This window comes from Chiloscyllium plagiosum, unplaced genomic scaffold (assembly GCF_037043375.1).
Source record: "Chiloscyllium plagiosum isolate Xiang-an unplaced genomic scaffold, Cpla_swu_hap1 HiC_scaffold_12, whole genome shotgun sequence".
NCBI lineage: Eukaryota > Metazoa > Chordata > Chondrichthyes > Orectolobiformes > Hemiscylliidae > Chiloscyllium > Chiloscyllium plagiosum.
This window is the reverse complement of record NW_028270150.1, coordinates 52,773,075-52,796,997: the sequence shown is the minus strand read 5'-3', so window position 1 is coordinate 52,796,997 and position 23,923 is coordinate 52,773,075. Positions and strand designations below refer to the sequence as shown.

At 41.3% G+C, this 23,923-nt stretch overlaps 1 protein-coding gene across 5 annotated transcripts in view; it reads left to right on the top strand.

Annotated features, from left to right (window-relative positions):
- kdm6a (lysine (K)-specific demethylase 6A) overlaps positions 1-23,923 on the top strand; it is a 243,113-nt gene that overhangs the window by 211,906 nt on the left and 7,284 nt on the right. For 3 of the 5 annotated variants that reach the window (XR_015758897.1, XM_043700863.2, XM_043700864.2), the window contains 4 exons: positions 6,164-6,278; positions 14,846-15,033; positions 15,282-15,423; positions 16,405-16,531. Coding sequence is in view for 4 of the 5 variants with exons in the window: in XM_043700863.2 (XP_043556798.1) it covers positions 6,164-6,278; positions 14,846-15,033; positions 15,282-15,423; positions 16,405-16,531 (572 nt within the window). In the remaining variant the exon portion in view is untranslated. The other 2 variants (XM_087992814.1, XM_043700865.2) reach the window with 2 other exon arrangements.

Genomic DNA, 23,923 nt, shown 5'->3' with positions numbered 1-23,923 from the left:
CATTCGACTTAGCAGGATATTGACCAAAGCCAGGCAAACGTGGCTCATTCAGTTTAGGAGACCTGGTTGGCATGGACAAATCATGCTGAAGAAACTATTTCTGTGCTGTATGCCACTAGGACTGTATAATTAATAAGATTTAAAAAAACGTAAGTCCAAAGACTTTGCCTTAATGCATGGAATATTTACATTAAGGTCAATACATTTGCTGTGCAAATTGATATAATTGATAGTAATAAAGTTTCAATTACAGAGACAAGGCTGCATGGTGACTAAAGACGTTCGTTATTTAGGAAGGATAACAAAGGTAAGGAGGTGAGGTAGTGTTATTAGTAAAGCAGTTAATTAAATGGTGAGGAATTGGTATTGACTGGAAAATCTTGATGTGAGATCTGTTTGAGTGGAGATTATAATCATCATGTGGTAGAAACCATTGGCGGGGTGTGTTTCTTGGCCCCCAAAAACAGTGGAGCTGTAAGGGAAGGCATTAAGAAAGAAATCAGAGCTTCATGGCAAAAGGGCATAGCTGCAATCGTGGAAGACTTTTTGTAGAATTTAGATTGGACAAACAAAACTAGCAATGGTATTGTGGGAGAGGACTTCCTGGAGTGTGTACTTAATGCTTTTTTAAAGACCAATACAGGAAACAACCAGCACAGACTACTCTGCGCAACACCCAGTCCAATGATAAAGTATTAATTTGTAATCTGTCTAAACCCTTGGGGAAGAGCGACTGTAAAACGATGGAATTCTACATAAAGGTGGAGAGTGACGTAGTTGAATGCAAAATTAGAGTCCTGAATCTAAATAAAGGGAGCTATGAGGTGCGAATTGATAAATTAGAGAACATTGCTAAAGGATTGACGATGGACAAACAATGGTTCATGTAATTCATGTTCATTTTCCTGAAGTAACAATTATTCCTGTCTGATGCAAAACCAAAAGCGTAAAGGTGGGTCAACCCTTGAAAGCATTTAGGGATAGTATTAGATCCAAAATTGCAAGAGAAAGCAACAAACCCGAAGATTGAGAGCAAAAATGTTGATCAAAAGAGGAAGGTCGTGTGAGAATAAAATTGAGAGGAACATAGAAGATTTCATGGCCAGTTTCTATAAATACATTAAGAGTAAAAAATTAATAAAGACAAGTTAGGTCACTAACAGTTAGAAATCAGGGAAATTATAATGAGAATTGGGCAGACAATGCTGGAGAAACTCGGCAGATCTGGCACCATCTGTGGAAGAGAAAAACAGTTAATGTTTCACATCCAGTATGACTACTCTTCAGAACTTGGATACTTTGGTTTTCGCCTCATAAAAGTGGACACGCACACATGTTAGGAATCAGTGGTCTCGTGTGTTTGCAGAATTGAAGGAAATCAGTATTTAAAAGTTAACAGTGCTGAGGAAATTAAAGGTTGATAGATATCAGACCCTGGTGATCTATATCCCAGAGTATAAAAGGAAGTGGCCCTGGAAATATTAGATGCATTCTTCATTTTTCAAAATTCTACAGACTCTGGAAAAGCTCACCCAGATTGGTGGCTGTTGAGGGAAGGGAGCGAATAGAATTGCAGACCAGTTAGCCCAACATTAGAATTATGGGAAAGTGCTAAAACCTATTATAAACAATGTGGTATCAGAATATTTGGAAGCATTAACATGATTGGTCAAGTCAGCATTGGTTTATGAATGGCAAATCATGCTTAGCAAATCTACTGTCATTTCTTGAGGATGTAGCTCAGTAGGTGAGGGAGAAGCAGTAATATGGTATATTTTGATTTTCAGAAGACTTTTTTTAAGAACACTCATAGGAGGTTAGTGGGCAAAGTTAAAACACATACGATGGTTTAATATATTTAGAGACAAAAAAACTGCAGATGATGGAATCCAAGGCAGACGAGCAGGAGGCTGGAAGAACACGGCAAGCCAGGCAGCATCAGGAGGTGGAGAAGTCAACATTTTCGCATGTAAGCCTTCTCCAGGACCGGGGGTGAGTGTAAGGGGAGCTGGACATGGTGTGGAGGGGTGGGGGAGGTTTTGGTGGTGAGGTAAGGATAGGTGAACACAGATAGGGGGTACCACCTGGTTGGTCGATGGGAGGAATGAATTTGATTGGTAGCTGGAAGGAAGGGTCGATCAGAGGAATGTGGAAGGGTGGGGGAGGACCTGGGAAGGGAGTTGGGAGATGGGAGAGAGGTTATTTGAAATTGGAGAACTCAATGTTGTGTCCTTCAGGCTGTAGGCTGCCCAGGCGGAAGATGAGCTGATGTTCCTTCAATTTGCCGTCTGATTCGCTGTGGCATTGGAGGAGGCCAGGGATGGTCACGTCAGAAAAGGAGTGGGAAGGGGAATTAAAATCTGTGGTGACTGGGAGGTCAGGTCAGGTTTAGTATAATGGCATGGATTCAGAATTGGTGGACAGACAGGAAACAAAATGAAGATAAATGGGTCTTTTCTTTTGGGCTGGCAATATTGGGAAGTCATGTTGCGGCTGTACAGGACATTGATTAGGCCCCTGTTGGAATATTGCATCCATTTCTGGTCTCCTTCCTATTGGAAAGATGTTGTGAAACGTGAAAGAATTCAGAAAAGATTTACAAGGATGTTGCCAGGGTTGAAGGATTTGAGCTATAGGGAGAGGCTGAATAGGCTAGGGCTGCTTTCTCTGGAGCATCGGAGGCTGAGGGGTGACCTTACAGAGGTTTATAAAATCATGAAGGGCATGAATAGGATAAATAGACAAAGTCCTTTCCCTGGGTTGTGGGTGTCCAGAACTAGAGGGCATCGGTTTAGGGTGACAGGGGGAAGATATAAAAGAGACCTAAAGGGCAATTTTTTCACACAGACGGTGGTACGTGTATGGAATGAGCTACCAGAGGAGGTGGTGGAGGCTGGTACAATTGCAACATTTAAGAGACATCTGGATGGGTATATGAATAGCAAGCGTTTGGAGGGATATGGGCCAGATTGGGTTGGGATATCTGGTCGGCATGGACGAGTTGGACCGAGAGGTCTTTTTCCATGCTGCACATCTCTGACTGTATGACTAGTAGGTGACTGCAAGGATCATGCTTGAGCCTCATCTATTTACAATATACATAATTAACCATGGTAAGGGAGCCAAGTGCAACATTTATAAGTTTGCTGACTGCACAAAACTCAGTTGGGTTTATGAAGAGGATGCAAGGAGACTTCAAGGTGATTTAAACAAGTTGAGTGGGCAAACACAGAATGCAGTACATTGTGGCTAAATGTGAAGTATACACTGAAAAACAGAAAGCAAGAGTATTAAATAAATCACAATATGTTGGGAAATGTGAATGTACACCAGTCAATGAACTTATGCAGGTGCAGCAAGCAATTGGGTAGGCAAATAATATTTTGTGAGATGATTCAAGTGGACAGGTATGGATGTCTTGTTTATTTAGTGAGACCACGCCTGGGCTACTGAACACAGTCTAGTGTCTCTACCTACGAGAGGATATACTTGCAATAGAGAAGATGCAACAGAGGTCCACTAGGTTGGCAGGACTGCACTATGAGGAGATATTGATTCAATTGGACCTGTATTCACAAAAGTTAAGGATGTGAAGAGGTCTGATACAAAAAATTTTAACAGGGCTGGTTAGACTAGATGCAAGGAGGATGTTTGCCCTGGTAGCGTCATCTAGAAGCAGTGGGAACTGGGGTAGACCATAGGATTGAGAATTGTAAGAACAGAACTAAATAAATGCTAATTAGATGGTCAGAGATTGCTTCCTTTTGGCTAGTTAAGAGTCCTAGTCTCAGCATGTTATTGAACTGGAGAGGATTCAGAAAAAAATTACCAGAATGTTGCTGAGACTGGAGGTTCTGAATGACAAGGAGAAGTAGGATAGGCTGGGACCTCTTTCACTGGAGTTTAGGAGGTTGAGTGGTCACCTTATATACAGGTTTATAAAATCTGGGGCATAGTTAAGGTGAATAGCAAAAGTCTTTTCCCAACGGTGGGGAGAGTTCAAAGCTAGGGTTTTTTATTTTTAATTGAGAGAACAAAGAGTTAAAGGGACCTGGAGGGCAACCTTTTCACACATTCTGACGTGAAATGCGCTGCCAGAGGATGTGGTAATGCAGGTACAGTGACATCATTTAAAAGATATTTGGACAGGTACATAAATAAGAACAGTTTAGCGGGATATGGGCCAAATGCAGGTAAGTGTGGCTAGTTCAATTTGGAAAACTTGTTTGGCATGGACAAGTTGGACTGAAGGATCTGTTTCCATGCTGACTGAAATGAGGACCAACTCAAAGGGAAATGAACCTATGCAAATATCCTCTACGTAAGGCTATGAAGTTCAAGTCAATGAATATTTTCAAGAAAGATTTTTTAAGATTTTAAGACATAAAGGGGGATGGAGAGAAAACCGAAATATGACGTCGAGATAGGATAGTGGCCAATCCCCTATCAAGTGGCAGAGCAGGCTCAGAGCCATTTGGCTTACCCCTGCTCCTAGTTTCTATTACAGAAAAAACTTGCTCTTCAACTTCCATCGCTATAAGGCTTGCCTTACATCCCATTTAAGTAGTCACTACTGTAATGTAGAAATGCAGAGGCCTTTTTTTTTCTCCACAACGAACTCCCATAAACTGAACTGTGACACATTATTAGATTGTTTAGTTTGATGATTTTGGTTGAAGAACAAGGAGGAAATCCAGACTGAAGCCTAAAACAAAGTGTCAAGTTTTGAGAATAAAAATCTGAAAGTGACAATATTCCAGAATTGTTCAGTATGAACACAACGTACTTAGAACATTTCTAGAAAATCTATGGGGAGAGACCTATTGTGACGTTATGTACTTCCTCTTGAAGAAATTCATTAAAATAATACTTGTATCTAAAATGTATTGTGCAAATTGACGACTAAACAATAACAGACATGGACAAGCAAAATAATGTGATCCATAAACCTGTTATTAAATGATTATATATGTGCTACGCTTAGTGAGTTTGGGTTGCAGGGGATTTTCAGCATACCTTTTACTGTCTCCATTTTGGAAGTATCAGAAAAGTAGAGAAATAATTTAACATTTATTTGGTAGCTAAAGCAGTTTTATGCTTTTTTTTTTGTTTTGCATTGAGCACAGAAGAGTGGTACTGAAGCGGATATCTGTGGCTTCTAATCACCCTTCTTCCTTTTGCAGTGTGTTGGCAGTCCAGTTGGTCGTTTGCTCTGCATCTGGCATTAACTCTTGGAACCCAACAGAGGTCAGGTCCTGGGCAGTGATGATACGCAGAGCTTGCCCCCATACAGTGGTTATGTGCAGGTGGTGGCAGACATTGAATTTCACAATGAAATGTTATCAAAATATACAAAGCACTGTGCAGTCCTTTGGGAGTTGATTAGAAAAACTATTACATAATGGCCTAACTGAAAACTCAGGAGGAAGCTATGGTTCTTAGAACCATGCAATTTCTTTGTTTAAAAGCCAGACAAGCAATAGAAAGTAAACAGTAATTTAGTCTCAATTTGAAAAATTAACAAACCACTTGAATTTCACTGATTTTTAAAATCTGGAGTTTTTGCTTTATTTTACTCCCTTGTAATCAACTACTATTTATCAAAAGTTCTAATTGAACTCCCAACTGTTGAAAAAATTAGGAACTTAGGTTTAGAAAACTGTTTAATATTTGACATTATTAGAGTTAAATAACCCCAGTAAGAGCTTTAAGATACTGATAACTGATACCTTCTGAATATTTTTCAGATTCATGTTGTTTTCTTAAGAAAGTAATGCAGCAAGTGATGCATTAATTGGATTAGCAGTGATACTTATCACTTTGTAGGAAATATGGGGGGAACTCGCATGCCAGCGATAATGGATAAGACAGCTGGGTTTTGCACGTATGTAACAGCAATAACTTGGGCCTCTGAGATTAAACAGCATTCAATGAACAATATAGATAATGCAAACTTGTAGGGGTTAATTTTGCCATGAGATGGATACGAATTGAAATGATAGAAGGAACTATACACTAGGGCAAGTTTTTTATTTTTGCTTTGCAATGCTATTTAATTTGACAGATCACAAAATACTGAGCAGAAGTTTGTAAATGGAAACTTGATCAATGCATTTAAATTTTCATTTTTAGCCACTTTTCACTGTTTTGCTTTTACTTACAGGTCATCAAGAAAACAACAATTTCTGCTCTGTTAATATTAATATAGGTCCTGGAGATTGTGAATGGTTTGCTGTACCTGAATCATACTGGGCAGTTATGAATGACTTCTGTGAAAAGTAAGAATGTTTTGCCAGTAAGCATGCTTTTTTTAAGCAGCTCTATTTTAAAATCATTTGAAAAGTATGAGAAAATATGCGAATATGTGACATAAAGCCTAAATATTTTCTCCTTTCCAAAGAGCAATTTAAAATCTTGTGAAGAAGATAGTGTGTGGGGATGCTGAATTTTCCTTGCAGCAATATGGTGGGGATTGATCTCGCACTCAACAACCTACCACAGCTTATCATATCATTTTCACAAATGGTGGAAGATGACAGCAGAGTAGCATCCTCCAGCCCATCTGCTCTGCCCACTTTTTTTTTCTTTTCTTTTTCTTCTATTTTTCTTTCTCTCAGTAATTTTGCTTTTTCCCTTTGGTATTCCTCTTCGACTCCGGCTTCCAGCAAGCAGCAGCTCCTGATAATAGCACGGTGACCTGGTGCAGTGGTCTCCTGACGTGGCATGGCAACCTTCTGGCCCCTTGCAGTGGCCTCCCACCGTGCCATGTCACCGACATGGTGTAGAGGCAAGGCCCACTGCGGACTGGAAGCTAGTTGCTTGCGTGGTCTGCTGAATTGAACTATTATTTCTGTTATGCTGGACATTTTTATTTCATAATTGTGAAGAAACTGCCTTTGTATGTTTGTATCTGAGTCAGTGCTGTAATTGGCGGTGTATAAACCTTCCACTATACTCCATTGAATATATGTGACAAAAGTTATTCTATTCTCCAAAAACCAACCAAATCCATCTTCATTACATTGCCCTTTTCTGCTTTTGTCTCCTGTCATCTGTTGCTGAAAAGCTCGTTCGTGAACTGGTTAAATCCAGATTCATGTTTTCCTTTCATTCAATTCTTGAACTACTCCTATAGACTTGAGCTTAATCAAAACTCTGTCCATGACTTAATCCATACCAGGTCCCATTTAACCCATCACCCCTATGTTCTTTCTCTTGCACAGGCAAGCAAGTTCTTGTGGAAGCATTCAATTCCCTTCATGATCTCTCCCCACTTCCTATCTTTACAACCTTCTATAGCACTACAACCCTCAATACTTCTGCGTTCCTCCAGCTCTGGCTTTTTGTGGTTCCACATCCCCATTGTCTCAGCCTTCAGCTGTCTAGGTTCTAAGATCTGGAATTCTCTCTCCTTCACTTCTCCTCCTATAAGACCTGCTTACAATCTGTCTTTTTGATCAAGCCTGTAGAAAATGAAAGATCTGCATAAATATTTTCAATTTAGCTGGCACTGGATTAATGCACCAACCTTTAATTTCTGGAACCTGTATTTGAATTTAGCCTCAATAATTCAGCAAACGTTTTAGCAACCGGCAGTTATGGGACCAAAAGTCTACTCATTGATAAAATATTCCAGTTGATCAAGAGGCCAACCTTAATCTATGTTAAAATACACACCAAGTAATATAAACATGATGCGTGGGGTATACACACCACTGTTAAACTTTATTTACAGCATAAATCACTTAAATAATAACTTAAATAAAACTTTGTGACGGAGAGCCTTCTCACTCATACACTCAACTGACCGTTTGGTGATGATAGTAATACTCTAAACTCCAATGTTTCATGTATATAATTTTTGCTGTTTATTGAGAGTGCTAGTTCATTAGGTGCCAGTTAGAACAAAGTTTCCTGTAATTTGAAAACTGTAGTCTCAGCTGCCATTTTTTTTTCCCCCAGTGAAGTATGGTTTAGACTTAGTTCTTGAATCAATTAAACATAACTGCCAAAAGTTTGGTAGTTTTTCCCAGACAATTCTTAAGAATGGTTGATTTAGCTAGTTGATTTTGGATTGCTGTTGGTTTTGCACCCTACCAAATAAGCTAGAGCAGAATAGCAAATTTAAATTTCCTGTGACAGGAATTATTAGGTGGAGAGAAAAATAATGTCCATATAGTTTGCTTTCTATTATGATTTTGTAAAATGAGCTTATTTAGCACCTTTTCACCATCTCACATCACCTTATATACTTTACAGTTAATGAAATAGAATAACATTAATGGAATTTCCAACAATGCTGTGGTTTGACTTCTCAGATGACTATGTTTCATGATAAACTTGTTGAAGCTTCCATTTAAAGATGTATCTGAGCTAAGCTCGTTATGTTTGATTAGAACTAATACTTATAAATTTAGGAAGTCCCTAGGTCTAGAAATTAAGCTGTTGTTCAACATTTATGGAGCATCTGTTTTACATAGATAATCAGGCAGTTTCCTTAATAGGAGTATCAAATGTTGGATGCAGATGTGTACTGAGCCAAGGGCGAGGTAACAGACAAGATTTATATTCTGAAACTGTCTGTCTGGAACTCCTGTTGAATGCTCAAAATGCAAAAGTTGCTCACGTTATAGAAATTACATTGCCAGGCAGCTTGTTTAAACGAATAGGCTTTTGTCTGGGGCATGCCGCACAAAGACATCAATTTCCCTCAAATTAATCAGATTTGTCGCTATAATACTCGTAGCTTAAATCCTATTTGCAAATTATTTTTAAAATGTCAGCTATATAGAAGTTATGGTGTTAACATTGTTAAAGGTTTGTATGGTTAATTGCTATGAAGCATATGGAAGACTGGTACTGTAACTAAATATAACTCGGCAAACGGTGATTCAAATTCAAGGCCAATAAAGATAGATCGTTAATTTTTTTTGTGTACGAGCAGCATGGCATGTAATAGAAATGAGATACTTGTAAACTATATAAGCAAATGTATGAACAAGGCCAAAAAAAAAATCTTGTTGACTGTCGGACTCTGAAATGTATATTCATTGTAGATTTGAGAGTTGCTTTCATTCTGTGTTGATAATGCCGCCTTGTTGCCAGATAAAATATAATCTCTTCTTTTCTTATACCTTTGACATAGCAATGCAATCAGTAATCTTATCTTTTAAGCTTAAATCTGTCAATTCAAAACAAAGTGATATGTATTTGCTCTGAAGTTGAATAGTACATCTCAGTTCACTGGTATCGGAGATGGCTGCGTTAGTCAATCTGTGATCGGTAGACTGTGCCTCGTGGAGCAGGTGGTACTTCGAGGGTTAGCTAGATGGGTTGGCTAGAATGAATGCTCCTCCGGATTTCACTTCTCCACATTCTCGGTGAAATGTTTTGCTGTGTTGGTCACTTTCACAATGAATCTTCTCCATTTTGATCAGTTACAAAACAGGGTCTCCATGAGTCAGCATGCCACATAGGGACCATTTATAGACTTTGTGTCTGTCTTTCACATCACCAGTAGTCCCATGTTCCTACTCCTTCTATATTTCATTGTTCCCATTTCCTTCAGCTACCTATCTAATCAATTTGTTGCATGGTCTCTGTATCAGTCATAATTTTAATACATTGCACAGCTACGCAACAATTTTTTAAAATGTTTCTGCTCTACATTAACACAACTCCCTTATGTGCTGTTATCCATGCAACCTTGGTCTAACATAGACACATAGCAAATAGAAAATTCAGAGTTGGAGGAAGCTTTTGGCTAATTGTGTATGTGCTGGCCAAAGCTATCCATCTAATTCCACTTTCCAGTTCTCGAACCATAGTACAGTACTTCAGCAGTATATCCAAGAACATTTTAAATGTGAAGGTTACTGCCTGTACCACTATTTTGGGTAGTGAGTCCCAGACTTTGGCCAGTCTGACTTTTTGTTTCTTGCCATTCAAATTTCCTACCTTTTGGATTCACTGTGATTGAATTAATTTCCTATGTTTTTTAGCCCATATACTTTTTGTATTCTTGCTGTGATCTTCAGAATCTTTAACCAAACTCTCTACAAATTTGGATTCTGCTTCGTCTGATGCTATATCCACATCATTGATATGCAAAAGGGCGGCATGTGGCTCAGTGGTTAGCACTGCTGCCTCACAGCACCAGGGACCCGGGTTCAATTCCACCCTCTGGTGATTGTCTATGTGGAATTTGCACATTCTCCCTGTGTCTGCGTGGGTTTCCTCTGGGTGCTCTGGCTTCCTCCTACAATCCAAAGATGTCACATAGCTCCTTGAAAGTGGAGTCGCAGGTAGATAGGATAGTGAAGAAAGTGTTTGGTATGCTTTCCTTTATTGGTCAGAGTATTGAGTACAGGAGTTGGAAGGTCATGTTGCGGCTGTACAGGACATTGGTTTGGCCACTGTTGGAATATTGCGTGCAATTCTGGTCTCCTTCCTATCGGAAAGATGTTGTGAAACTTGAAAGGGTTCAGAAAAGATTTACAAGGATGTTGCCAGGGTTGGAGGATTTGAGTTCTAGGGAGAGGCTGAACAGGCTGGGGCTGTTTTCCCTGGAGTGTAGGAGGCTGAAGGGTGACCTTACAGAGGTTTACAAAATCATGAGGGGCATGGATGGGTTAACATAGAACATAGAACAGTACAGCACAGAACAGGCCCTTCAGCCCAAGATGTTGTGCCAACCACTGATCCTCATGTATGCACCCTCAAATTTCTGTGACCATATGCATGTCCAATAGTCTCTTAAATGTCCCCAATGACCTTGCATCCACAACTGCTGCTGGCAACACATTCCATGCTCTCTCAACTCTGTGTAAAGAACCCGCCTCTGACATCCCCTCTATACTTTCCTCCAATCAGCTTAAAACTATGACCTCTCGTGTTAGCCATTTCTGCCCTGGGAAATAGTCTCTGGCTATCGACTCTATCCATGCCTCTCATTATCTTGTATACCTCAATTAGGTCCCCTCTCCTCCTCTTTTTCTCCAATGAAAAAAGTCCGAGCTCAGTCAACCTCTCTTCATAAGATAAGCCCTCCAGCCCAGACAGCATCCTGGTAAACCTCCTCTGAACCCTCTCCAAAACATCCACATCTTTCCTATAATAGGGCGACCAGAACTGGATGCAGTATTCCAAGTGCGGCCTAACCAAAGTTTTATAGAGCTGCAACAAGATCTCTCAGCTCTTAAACTCAATCCCCCTGTTAATGAAAGCCAAAACACTATATGCTTTCTTAACAACTCTGTCCACTTGGGTGGCCATTTTAAGGGATCTATGTACCTGCACACCAAGATCCCTCTGTTCCTCCACACTGCCAAGAATCCTATCCTTAATCCTGTACTCAACCTTCAAATTCGACCTTCCAAAATGCATCACCTCGCAGGTTGAACTCCATCTGCCACCTGTCAGCCCATCTCTGCATCCTGTCAATGTCCCGCTGCAGCCTACAACAGCCCTCTATACTGTCAATGACACCCCCAACCTTTGTGTCGTCTGCAAACTTGCTGATCCATCCTTCAATCCCCTATCCAAGTCATTAATAAAAATTACAAACAGTAGAGGCCCAAGGACAGAGCCCTGTGGAACACCACTCACCACTGACTTCCAGGCAGAATATTTTCCTTCTACTACCACTCGCTGTCTTCTGTTGGCCAGCCAATTCTGTATCCAGACAGCTAAGTTCCCCTGTATCCCCTTCCTCCTGACCTTCTGAATGAGCCTACCATGGGGAACCTTATCAAATGCCTTGCTGAAGTCTTTATACACCAGGCAAAGTTTTTTTCCGTGGGTCGGGAGTCCAGAACTAGAGAGCATAGGTTTAGGGTGAGAGAGGAAAGATATAAAAGAGACCTACAGGGCAACATTTTCACACAGAGGGTGGTACGGGTATGGAATGAGCTGCCAGAGGAAATGGTGGAGGCAGGTACAATTGCAACATCTAAGAGATATGAATAGGAAGGGTTTGGAGGGATATGGGCCAACTGCTGGCAGGTGGGACTAGATTGGGTTGGAATATCTGGTCGGCATGGACGGGTTAGACCGAAGGGTCTGTTTCCATGCTGCACATCTCTATGACTCAATGTGCAGGTCAGATGAATCAACCATGCTAAATTGCCCATGGCGTTAGCTGCATTAGTTAGGGATAAATGTTGGGGAATGGGTCTGGATGGGTTACTATCCGGAGAGTCGGTGTAGACTTGTTCGGCCGAATGGCCCCTTTCCAATCTGTAGGGAATCTAATCAAATCAAAATAACCAGAAGCAGTTACAAAAGAGAATCCTTGAAACATTATGATCGATTTCTAAATCACCAAGGAATAGGTTTTAACTTGTGCTCTTTTTTTTTCCTCTTCTAAACTATTTGTCATCTAATTTGCTACAGCCCTTCAACTTCCAGAGTGTCTATTGTCTACTTTTGGGTCTTTGTCAAAGATTTTCTGAAAGTCCATTTATATCTTTACTCATTGCATTGTACCCATCCAGATCAGTCTTTTCTTGAAAGAACCTTATCATGTTTCTGTCCAGTATCATAGAGATGTACAGCATGGAAACAGACCTTTTGGTCCAAGCGGTCCACGCCGACCAGATATCTCAACCCAATCTAGTCCCACTGGCCAGTACCCGGCCCATATCCCTCCAAATCCTTCCTATTCATATACCCATCCAATTGCCTCTTAAATGTTGCAATTGTACCAGCCTCCACCACATCCTCATTCCATATACGTACCACCCTCTGAGTGAAAACATTGCCCCTTGGGTCTCTTTTATATCTTTCCCCTCTCACCCTAAACCTATGCCCTCTAGTTCTGGACTCCCCGATCCCAGGGAAAAGACTGTCTGTTTATCCTATCCGTACACCTCATGATTGTGTAAACCTCTATAAGGTCACCCCTCAGCCTCCGACATTCCAGGGAAAACAGCCCTAGCCTGTTCAGCCTCTCCCTATAGTTCAAATCCTCCAATCCTGGCAACATTCTTGTAAACCTTTTCTGAACCCCTTCAAGTTTCACAACTTTCCGATAGGAAGGAGACCAGAATTGCATGCAATATTCCAACAGGGGCCTATACAATGTCCTGTACAGCCACAACATGGCCTCCCAACTCCTGTACTCAATACTCTGACCAATAAAGGAAAGCATACCAAACGCCACCTTCACTATCCTATCTACCTGCAACTCCACTTTCAAGGAGCTATGAATCTGAACGCCAAGGTCTCTTTGTTCAGCAACACTCCCTAGGACCTTACCATTAAGTGTATAAGTCCTGCTAAGATTCGCTTTCCTAAAATGCAGCAACTCGCATTTATCTAAATTAAACTCCATCTGTTACTTCTCAACCCATCCTAATCAAGATCCCGTTGTAATCTGAGATAACCTTCTTTGCTGTTCACTACACCTCTAATTTTGGTGTCACCTGCAAACTTACTAACTATACCTTTTATGCTCACATCCAAATCATTTATATAAATGATGAAAAGTAGTGGACCCAACACCGATCCTTGTGGCACTCCACTGGTCACAAGCCTTCCAGAAGCCTTCCAGTCTGAAAAACAATCCTCCATCTTCATCCTCTATCTTCTACCTTTGAGCCAGTTCTGTAGCCAAATGGCTAGTTCTCCCTGTATTCCCGTGAGGTCTAACCTTGCTAACCAGTCTCCCATGAGGAACCTTGTCGAATGCCTTACTGAAGTCATATAGATCACATCTATCGCTCTGCCCTCATCAATCCTCTTTGTTACTACTTCAAAAAAACTCAATCAAGTTTGAGAGACATGATTTCCCATGCACAAAGCCATGTTGACTATCCCTCATCAGACCTTGCCTTTCCAAATACACGTACATCCTGTCCCTCAGGATTCCCTCTTAACAACTTACCCACCACCCATCAGGCTCACTGATCTATAGTTCCCTGGCTTGTCCTTAACACCTTTCTTAAACAGTAGCACCATGTTAGCCAACCTCCAGTCTTCCGGCACCTCACCTGTGACTATTGATGGTACAAATATATCAGTAAGAGGCCCAGCAATCACTTCTCAAGCTTCCCACAGAGTTGTAGGGTACACCTGAGCACGTCCCGTGGTCCCATAGTCTGAAGATGTGAAGGCCAGGTGGATTGGCCATGCTAAATTGCCCTGTAGTGACCAGAGATGTTCTGGACTAGGTGGATTAGCCCTGGAAAATACAGGATTATAAGGATAGGGTTGAGGAATGGGTGTGGTTGGGATGCTGTTCCGAGAGTCGGTGCAGACTCAGCAGGCCAAAAGGTGTCTGTCTGTACTACTGGGAAATCATTTTTGGGTGAAATGTGAAAACAATGTGGTCAAACGTATCTCTCATTGATGTCAAAGATACCATGGCACTGTACCGAAGAAAAGGGTTTCCCCCAATGTGTCAGGCAATGTTTATCCCTCGGTCAACATCACAAAACAACTGATGATTATCGCCCTACAACTTGTGAGCGTTTCCTTTATACATAATGGTTGTTGCATTTCCTACTTTATAACAGTGACTGTTGTTCAAAAATGCTTCATTGTCTGTAAAGTGTTTTGAGATGTTCATTGGTCACAAAAAGCGTGATGTAAATGCAGACCTGTCTTTCTTTCAATTACCTCAAATTTACTGTTCCTCCACCAAACACACACACAGCTAGAATGTTTTGCTTAAAGCCCTAGAGAGGAGTGTTTATTTGCTAAATTACTAGCATTTTTGGCTACCTGTTTTAAATTGCAGAAATTAATGCATTTGTAGTTTTCACAAGGATGTTAATTGTAATCAAGCAGTTTTGAGTTTGTGAAAATGTAATGAATATATTTCAACATGTTATTTCTTTATCAGGAACAACATTAATTTTTTGATGGGCTCATGGTGGCCAAACCTAGAGGACCTTTATGAGGCCAATGTGCCAGTGTATCGATTTATTCAGCGCCCTGGAGACTTGGTATGGATAAATGCTGGTACAGTGCATTGGGTTCAGGCCATTGGGTGGTGCAACAACATTGCTTGGAATGTCGGTCCTCTGACAGGTACTGTTCTTGCATTAACCAACTAGTGCATAGCATTCGTGCCTTTACAATGAGAGTTAGATTGTTTAGAGAACAAAACAAATTTGTTAAAGAAAAGCATAATTTGAACCAAAGGAGTTTAGGATAATAATAGGCTTTTTTGCTAGCTTTTTGACAACAATGTTTGGTTCTTTATTGGGTTTGTAAAGCTTTTTCTGCAGCACTTAAAGTTTGACTTTTAAAGTTAAAACTAATGATTTCTTCTGCAGCAAATCAATATAAACTAGCAGTGGAACGATATGAATGGAATAAACTACAGAGCGTGAAGTCTATTGTTCCCATGATCCATCTGTCCTGGAACATGGCACGTAACATCAAGGTGTCTGATCCCAAGCTTTTTGAAATGATCAAGTAAGTGTCAAGTCAACACTGGGAATTTTTGAACCTCTCCCATATTGTAATTTCAAATAATTAAGAATTTTCTAATTTGCGTAATGCTTTCATAAATGGAATGGGATTGGTCATTTTTATCGAATCAAGAGTCATACAGCGTGGAAAGACCCTGACCGTAATCCCAAACTAAACGAGTCCTACCTGCCCACGCTTGGTTCTTATCCCTCCCAACATTTCTTATTCTGTACTTATCCAATGTCTTTCTTACATTGTAACTGTATCCACATCCATGCTTCCTCTGGAAGTTCATTCCACACATGAGCCATTCTTCTTCCTTGTCTGAACTGCGTGAGGAATGTTTAATGCAGTTTTGATTTGGATTAGTCTGGCCTGGAGTTTTCTCCAGGATAGACTTTGACTTTACTTCATATTGATAACACCTAAGCCATAATTGTTTGGATAAGCTGTGAAAATGGCTGGAAATTAGCGATCCAATGTTTCATTCACCTCTGAATCTTGGTTAAAATATACCTTGAGAATCTTTGGATATTTGTCAAGTTGAAAGAGAAGCAGTGTTGAGTATGAAAAGATGAGGAAAGAATTAAGCTACCTTGCAGGTTATTCTTGACATCATTAAATATTAGAAAATATTGTTTCAATAAAATAGAAAAGTTTTTATAATCTAAGTCACCAGTACTGCACCACAAGAGCTCTCAAAGTTTTCACTTGATTGAAGATATGGGGATTAGTGAATTATTGAATCGTTGACTGAACAGAGGGAAGGTGTCAACAAGTGAGAAAAATTTGGCAAGGAATAGGATTAGACATGGAGCTGCACTTCACCTGTTATTAGTTGCCACTGGTTGCTGGAGGCCATAAAGATATTTGTTTGCTGCCTATCCACTGGGATCACCACTCAAAGGGAATGTCAATATAAAAGACAATGGCTATGAAATAGTAGTTTGTTAAAATTAAAAGCCTCTATCTTTCTTTCTTTAGATACTGCTTGCTGAGAACCCTCAAGCAATGTCAGATGTTAAGAGAAACTCTCATTAGCACAGGCAAAGAGATTGTATGGCATGGCCGCACAAAGGAGGAGCCTGCACACTACTGCAGTATTTGTGAGGTCGGTAAAACTTAATGTTCTGTTGAAGATAATGGCAACTTAGGTTGCGAGGCATCTAAATTGTCATTAATTTGCTGTTATTGACCATATTGTGTGATGGTGTTCTATTTTGTCTTGTCCACCTAATTCTCATCAACAGAATTGTAGTGAAAGCTTTGTGAAGCATGGTTTGTATGAAATTCAAAATGTAATCAGTTTTACAGTTTCTGAAATATCCAGTCAAGGGTGGGTTTAATTGGGAAGTTCACTGAAATAGGAGCATGATGACAGAAGCACTGTTCATTGAATTGCGATTCAAATGGCTTATTAGTCATTAATCCTTTTATTAAATTTTGAACTTGGTAGGATCAGTGACGACTGAAAAATTTGTATTCCTTTACAAAGTACTTCAAAAATGTAATTTTTATGATCTTGCCATATACATTAACACCAAGACAACATTAGGTCCTAACTAATTTTAAATTATTCCGATCATTAAATGAGTGAATGTGCTGGATAATGGACCATTTTTTTGTCACTTTTGCTGTGACAGATGTTGAGAGATAGAGTGCATTGATGAAAAATTGATACCTTTTTTTTGGGACAACTTGAATTTTTAATTCTGCAATTACGGTCTTTCAAATCTTTCTGCATCTTCCGTGTTCCACAGAGGTGTATTTCAAATAGATCACCTTTTAAACTTTTTAAAATGATCAAAACATGATACTTGCCTTTTGAATGTGACAACAGAATGAGAACAAGCTAGTGGCGGAGTGAGACGTACGGGTGCGGGGGTCCGCAGCTACACTGGCACCAACCCCCATCTTTTCCTCCGCTACATCGATGACTGTATTGGCGCTACCTCGTGCTCCCACGAGTAGGTTGAACAGTTCATCCACTTTACTGACACCTTCCACCCCGACCTCAAATTTACCTGGACCGTCTCAGACTCCTCCCTCCCCTTCCTAGACCTCTCCATTTCTATCTCGAGTGACCGACTCAACACAGGCATTCACTATAAACCGACCGACTCCCACAGCTACCTAGATTACACCTCCTCCCACCCTGTCCCCTGTAAAAACGCCATCCCATATTCCCAATTCCTTCGCCTCCGCCGCGTCTGCTCCCAGGAGGACCAATTCCAATACTGAACAACCCAGATGGCCGCCTCCTTCAAAGACTGCAATTTCCCTTCAGACGTGGTTGACGATGTTCTCCACCACATCTCCTCCACTTCCCGCTCCTCCATCCTTGAACCCCGCCCCTCCAATCGCCACCAGGACAGAACCCCACCGGTCCTCACCTACCACCCCACCAACCTCCAGATACATCGTATCATCTTTCGTCATTTCCGCCACCTCCAAACAGACCCCACCATCAAAGATATATTTCCCTCCCTCTCCTTTCAGCGTTGCGGAAAGACCACTCCCTCCGCGACTCCCTCATCAGGACCACAACCCCACCAATCCGTCCTCCACTCCCGGCACCTTCCCCTGCAACAGCAAGAAATGCAAAACTTGCGCCCACAACTCCCCCCTCGCTTCCTTCCAAGGCCCCAAGGGATCCTTCCATATCCGTCACAAATTCACCTGCACCTCCACACACATCATTTACTGCATCCGCTGCACCCAATGTGGCCTCCTCTACATTGGCGAGACAGGCCGCCTACTTGCGGAACGTTTCAGGGAACACCTCTGGGACCCCGCACAAACCAACCCAACCGCCCCGTGGCTGAACACTTTAACTCCCCTTCCCACTCCGCCAAAGACATGCAGGTCCTTGGCCGCCTCCATCGCCAGACCATAGCAACACGATGGTTGGAGGAAGAGCGCCTCATCTTCCGCCTAGGTACCCTCCAATCACAAGGGATGAATGCAGATTTCTCCAGCTTTCTCATTTCCCCTCCCCCCACCTTATCTCAGTCCCAACCTCAGACTCAGCACCGCCTTCTTGACCTGCAATCTTCTTCCCGACCTCTCCGCCCCCACCCCTCTCCGGCCTATCACCCTCACCTTAACCTCCTTCCACCTATCGCATTCCCAACGCCTCTCCCCCAAGTCCCTCCACCCTACCTTTTATCTTAGCCTGCTTGGCACACCCTCCTCATTCCTGAAGAAGGGCTTATGCCCGAAACGTCGATTCTCCTGCTCCTTGGATGCTGCCTGACCTGCTGCGCTTTTCCAGCAACACATTTTTCAGCTCTGATCTCCAGATCTGCAGTTCTCACTTTCTCCAATATGACACAGCTACTGTCAAAGAATATCAATATATCTGAAAGTCACAATCCTGTACCTTGGAAGGAACTTCTAAGTTGTGGTGTTTGTTTGCCCAGGTCATTGTAGGTAATAGGGGTAGTGGGATTGAAAGGTGCTGTCAATGAGCTTACCCAGTTAATATAGTACATCTTGTAGATGGTATGCACTCAACCACAGTGGTCTTGTGGTGATGGGAATGAAAATTCGAAGGTTGCAGAGAACTGGATACCAATCGAACAGCTGCTATGTTCTGGATGTTGTGAAACGTTTTGAACACTGTTTGAACTACACTTGTCCAGGCAAGTGGAGAGTTTTGATTTTACACTTGAAGAGTGCCTTTGTCGATGGTAAGGCATTGGGGGGAATTGAGGTAAATTACCTGCTGCAGAATTCCCAGCCTTTGATATGCTCTTGTAGTCACAATACGGAGGCAACTCGGTTATTCAAATACCAATTATCCGAAAATTGGATTATCTGAAGGAGGTCTCGAGGTCCCGATACACATCAAAGAAGTGTATCCAGCAGTGATGCTTTTGTTTAGTGATTAAACAGGCACCGTCTCCAAATGACTGACCTCCTGCCCTCCCTCTCTCCCCACACTTTCCCTGAGTTCTACAGAGGGGTGTACTCTAACCCCCTCTCTTCCCCACACCCCCACCCCCTTCCCAGGAATAATCTCTCCAACATTGTCCTGTACAGGGCAAACATGGGACCTGTCGAATATTTGCAATAAAAAGTTGTCTGTGGCTGTGTGTGTGTGTGTATCTGTGCGCTATTTGGAGACTTACCCCACTAAGACGGCGACAGCAGCAGCAGGCTTGTTGGTGTGCAGTCAGGATGCCTGGGTAAGGGGGTGGGGGGCTCCTGCACTTTGTGTTGGGGGAGCAAGATTGGATGGGGTTCAGGGTTGGGGTTGGATAGGGTTGGGGCGGGGTTGGACAGGGTCAGGGCTGGGAGCTCACGCGTTTATATTGGGGGGTGGGGTTAGGCAGCGAGGGCTCGCATGCTTTGCGCTGGGGAGAGGGGGTGGTGCTGGACCGGGTTGGGGAGCACTGTTGCAGACGGGGTCTCGAGCGCTGTGTGCCGCTGCAGTCTCCTGAATAAGGAGCAGACTTTAAAACTCCGAGCCCCAGAGGAAAGGCATTTAATGATTTTTTCCGAATAATCGATTACCTAAACGAAATAGTGCCCGCCCATCGCGTTTGGATAATATAGTTTCCACTGTATTTATGTAGTTACTCCAAGTTTATTCGGGTCAGTGGTGTGTGTATGATGATAGAGTTTCAGTAATAGTGATGCCATTGACTATCATGGTAGAGATTGTTAATTATTCTCAGTTTTGTGGAATATTCTCTCACTATTGGCAAGGATCGTTGTTACCGAGCATTTGTGTTGTGTGAATATTTCTGAGACTCATCAGCTCGTGACTGCATATTGTCCAGGACCTTCAAGTGATGTTCACCATGGATGCATTCACAGTGGAGACCATTAATGTTTAAATGAAAGTTTGTCCGTGCAGTGATTAACTGAAGTAAATTATACGCCAAGATTTTCTGTTTTTAAAGAAAATCAAACATTATTGTACATAATGAGAAATTATGCAAATAAAGCACCACTAATTTAATTTAACATTTTAATTTGTTAAGAATACTTCACCTGCTTCCGCTCCTTAGCCTAGAGTTGGACTTAAATAGACATTTTTTTTCCCTAGTTTGTTCCCATAACTTCTGTTTAACTCTTTCCAAGCCAAGTGATTAAGCTGGCTGGCTGTCGCAAGACTAGCTGCCTACCTTTCATTGTGAGGCCATTGTAGATTTCTTCCCCCAGCTTTAATTTGGGCAAATCTTCCTCCTCATGAATTCCCAACGATGTATCAAGAATGCAGCAAATGATCTTTTTTCTCCTTCACACACAGACCCAACATGTAGCTCCTTTGGCTTTCCCAACTAATTGATCTGTAGCCTGCACCAAGACAAACTTCTGAGTGAAAAACCTTGCTAAATTAAACAAAACGATCTTCGAGCCCCCTTAGCTGTGCTGTGGTATGATATAGGATGGTTCAGTAAAATAATTTTTACTTTGATTCAGTAGCCGGTATGTAACTTTTGAGTTGCCGCCTGCCAGAATTGCTGGCCCTATTAAACTCTTTTGTTTATCACTGCCTTTTTATCTGGAATGTAAACAATTTAAATCTTTTATCGAAGTAAGGACAGATGTTTTGGCTCCATGTGAATTTAAAGATGGGTTGTGCCTTCATGTGCCAAGTTTGATCTTGTAAGATAAACAAATGTTGGTTGCCCTTTAAAGGAAATTGATGGGAAGACTGGTTTGTATTCAAAAATGGATGCTTATCAGTTGCACAATTGGATGTTTTCATTTATTTCAAATTTAACACTTAATTCCTGAAACTAAAATTTATTGTTGTGGTTCTGTTCGCCGAGCTGGGAATTTGTGTTGCAGACATTTCGTCCCCTGTCTAGGTGATATCCTCAGTACTTGGGAGCCTCCTGTGGTATTGGGTCCTTTGTCCTGGTGAGTTGTTGTCTGAGAGTGGCTGTTGGTTTATGTACTGTTATCAGTCCTAGTGGTCGCAGTAATCTGGCTGTCAGTTCAGAAATGTTTTTGATGTATGGTAGTGTGGCTAGTCCTTTGGGTTGTGGCATGTCCTCATTCCGTTGTCTGTCCCTTAGGCATCTGTTGATGAAATTGCGGGGTTATCAGTTTTTGGCGAATACATTATATTGGTATTCTTCTTCCTCTTTTATCTCTAAAATTTATCTCTAGCCACGAAGCTCGGTGATTATGACACATAACATAGTACTGATATATCTGGGTGAAGGAAAGCAGGAAGTGTTAATCAAGTTTCCTTGTCCAAGTTACATCATAGAAACTAGGAGCAAGTGTATGCCATTCACCCCTTTGAACCTACTGTACCATTTAATATGATCATGGTTGATCCTTTATCTCAGTGTCACATTACCCCTTTCGCACATGCCTATTGATGCCTTTAAAATCTAAAAATGTACTTTAAATATATTCAGTAACTTGGCCTCCACAGCCTTCTGTGGTAGAGAATTCCACAAATTCACTATCTTTTTAGTGAAGGCTATTTTTTTTTTTGGACCAGACCAAACCACCTTCAAATACAACCAGGAGATAGCTTAGACCCCAACTTTTTCTTATTTTTTAAAGACAAGTATAAGGCACTGTGTCCGGGATGCAACTTGATTGGTCAAACTACCAAAACACACTTTATTCTTACTCTTTAGGTAAAATATAAACATAACAAAAGGAATAACTTCACTCTGTTGGAATACTTAACAGGATAACAGATTATATAACTTCTGAACAGCAACTGTTCCCATATTGTAACATTCCATAAAAATACTCTTGGCAAAGGCAAATTCAATAAAATAGATTATCTCTGGTGCAATTCTAGCAGCAGGAACAGAAACCCAAGCTTTTAGCTGTAACGGAGGAATGACCGCTTCCACGTCCCATTTCAAGATCCGAGCAACTACTGAAACGTAAACTAAAATTCTGGTTCTGTGGGAGTTTGAACCCATCCCTTCATGCTACTTCTATTGTTCCAACTTAAAAAAAAGAAACGAGGTCTCTCAAACTACTTATTGGCTAGGAACAACCATTAAGCTTCTCTACCTCAATCTTGTCATTTTAAAAAAAAAGCAAGACAAAATATACCTCTTACAGCCATAGTATTGTCACAAATTTTTCTCATGTTAGACCTAAATTCCCTACCTCATATCCTGAGACAGTGACCCTGCTTGTAGACTCCCTGCATCAGGAATCTGCATTTCATCTGTCCAGCCCTATTTGAATTTTATATATTTCAATCAGACCCTCTCTCATCCTTCTTGACTCCAATTCGGTTGGCCCCTTGTTCATGAATGCCTCCTCATTAGTGCAGTTCTGTCCTCCCTCCTTCAATCTATCAATCAAATCAATCTGGAGAACTTTCACTACACTTCCTCAATGGCAAGTCTATCCTTTCTTGGGTGGAGAGACCAAAACAGCTTGCAATATTCCAGGTGTGATCTCACCAAAGCCCTGTAGAACTGCTATAAGACATCCCTACTTCTGAACTCAAATCCTCGTGCAATGAAGGTCAATTTTACCAAAAGTATCTGATGCCATGAGATTACATGGAGTTAATTTTGAGTCCTCTAAGGTTATTACTTCCTTACTGCAAACCATAATCCTGCTATCTACCACCAATGGAATATGCAGTGAGGAAGTGTTGTGAGGGAAGAGTCCAGAACATTGGTTGAAAACCAAATTGGGCCCTATGGTTCAGAGGGTCAGGTAGTATCAAGTTGTTAATTGGCTAGTCTGTGGGACCGGTCGCAGTTTTAACAAGTCTGTGCGTGCCTTCGCATCCAACATTTAGACTGGCACATGTATAACTGATATTGCACTTCAACTTCATCCTAAAATTTTGACACAACTGTGTGGCGTGATCAGAATAAACCACATTGCAGTTGGTCTGGATTAGTGTTTCAACCAGGTTGGGTAAGAACAGCAGATTTCATCTCTAAAGGGCATTGATGACTAGATTGCTTTTATAACAATGTCTTGGCCACCATCACTGTAACTTTTTATTCCAGATTAATGAAATTAACTGAATTCAAATTCCTGACTGACGTGGTGCGATTTGAGCTTATTTCTTGGGTCCATCTCTGAATTACCAATCCAGTAATGTAACAATGCTGGTATCACAGTGATGCCCTTTACTATTCTGGGCACAATGAATATGTTGTTTTATTCTGTTGTATTAGAATATTAAAATTACAATCCTATAATCTCTTATCCTTCCGTTTTCCAGTGAGAACAACCCCACTATATGGAGTTACCATTCATATTCCAGTTCCATCAGTGCATACATTATTCTATTAGTTCTTTACTTTATCCTTTCAACTGGAATATTCTTTAGTTTTGTAGTGTATTGCATTCTAACTGGATTGCGATTACTCGTGTTCATCATATCAGATTCAGACTGCGTGTGCAAATGAGGAGGACAAGGAATAGGCCATTTGGCACCCAGTCTGCTGCACCTTTAAATGAGATAATAGGAGATCTGACTAACCTCAGATCCACATGCCCACATATCCCTGATAACCTTTCGTCTGCTTGCTAGCCA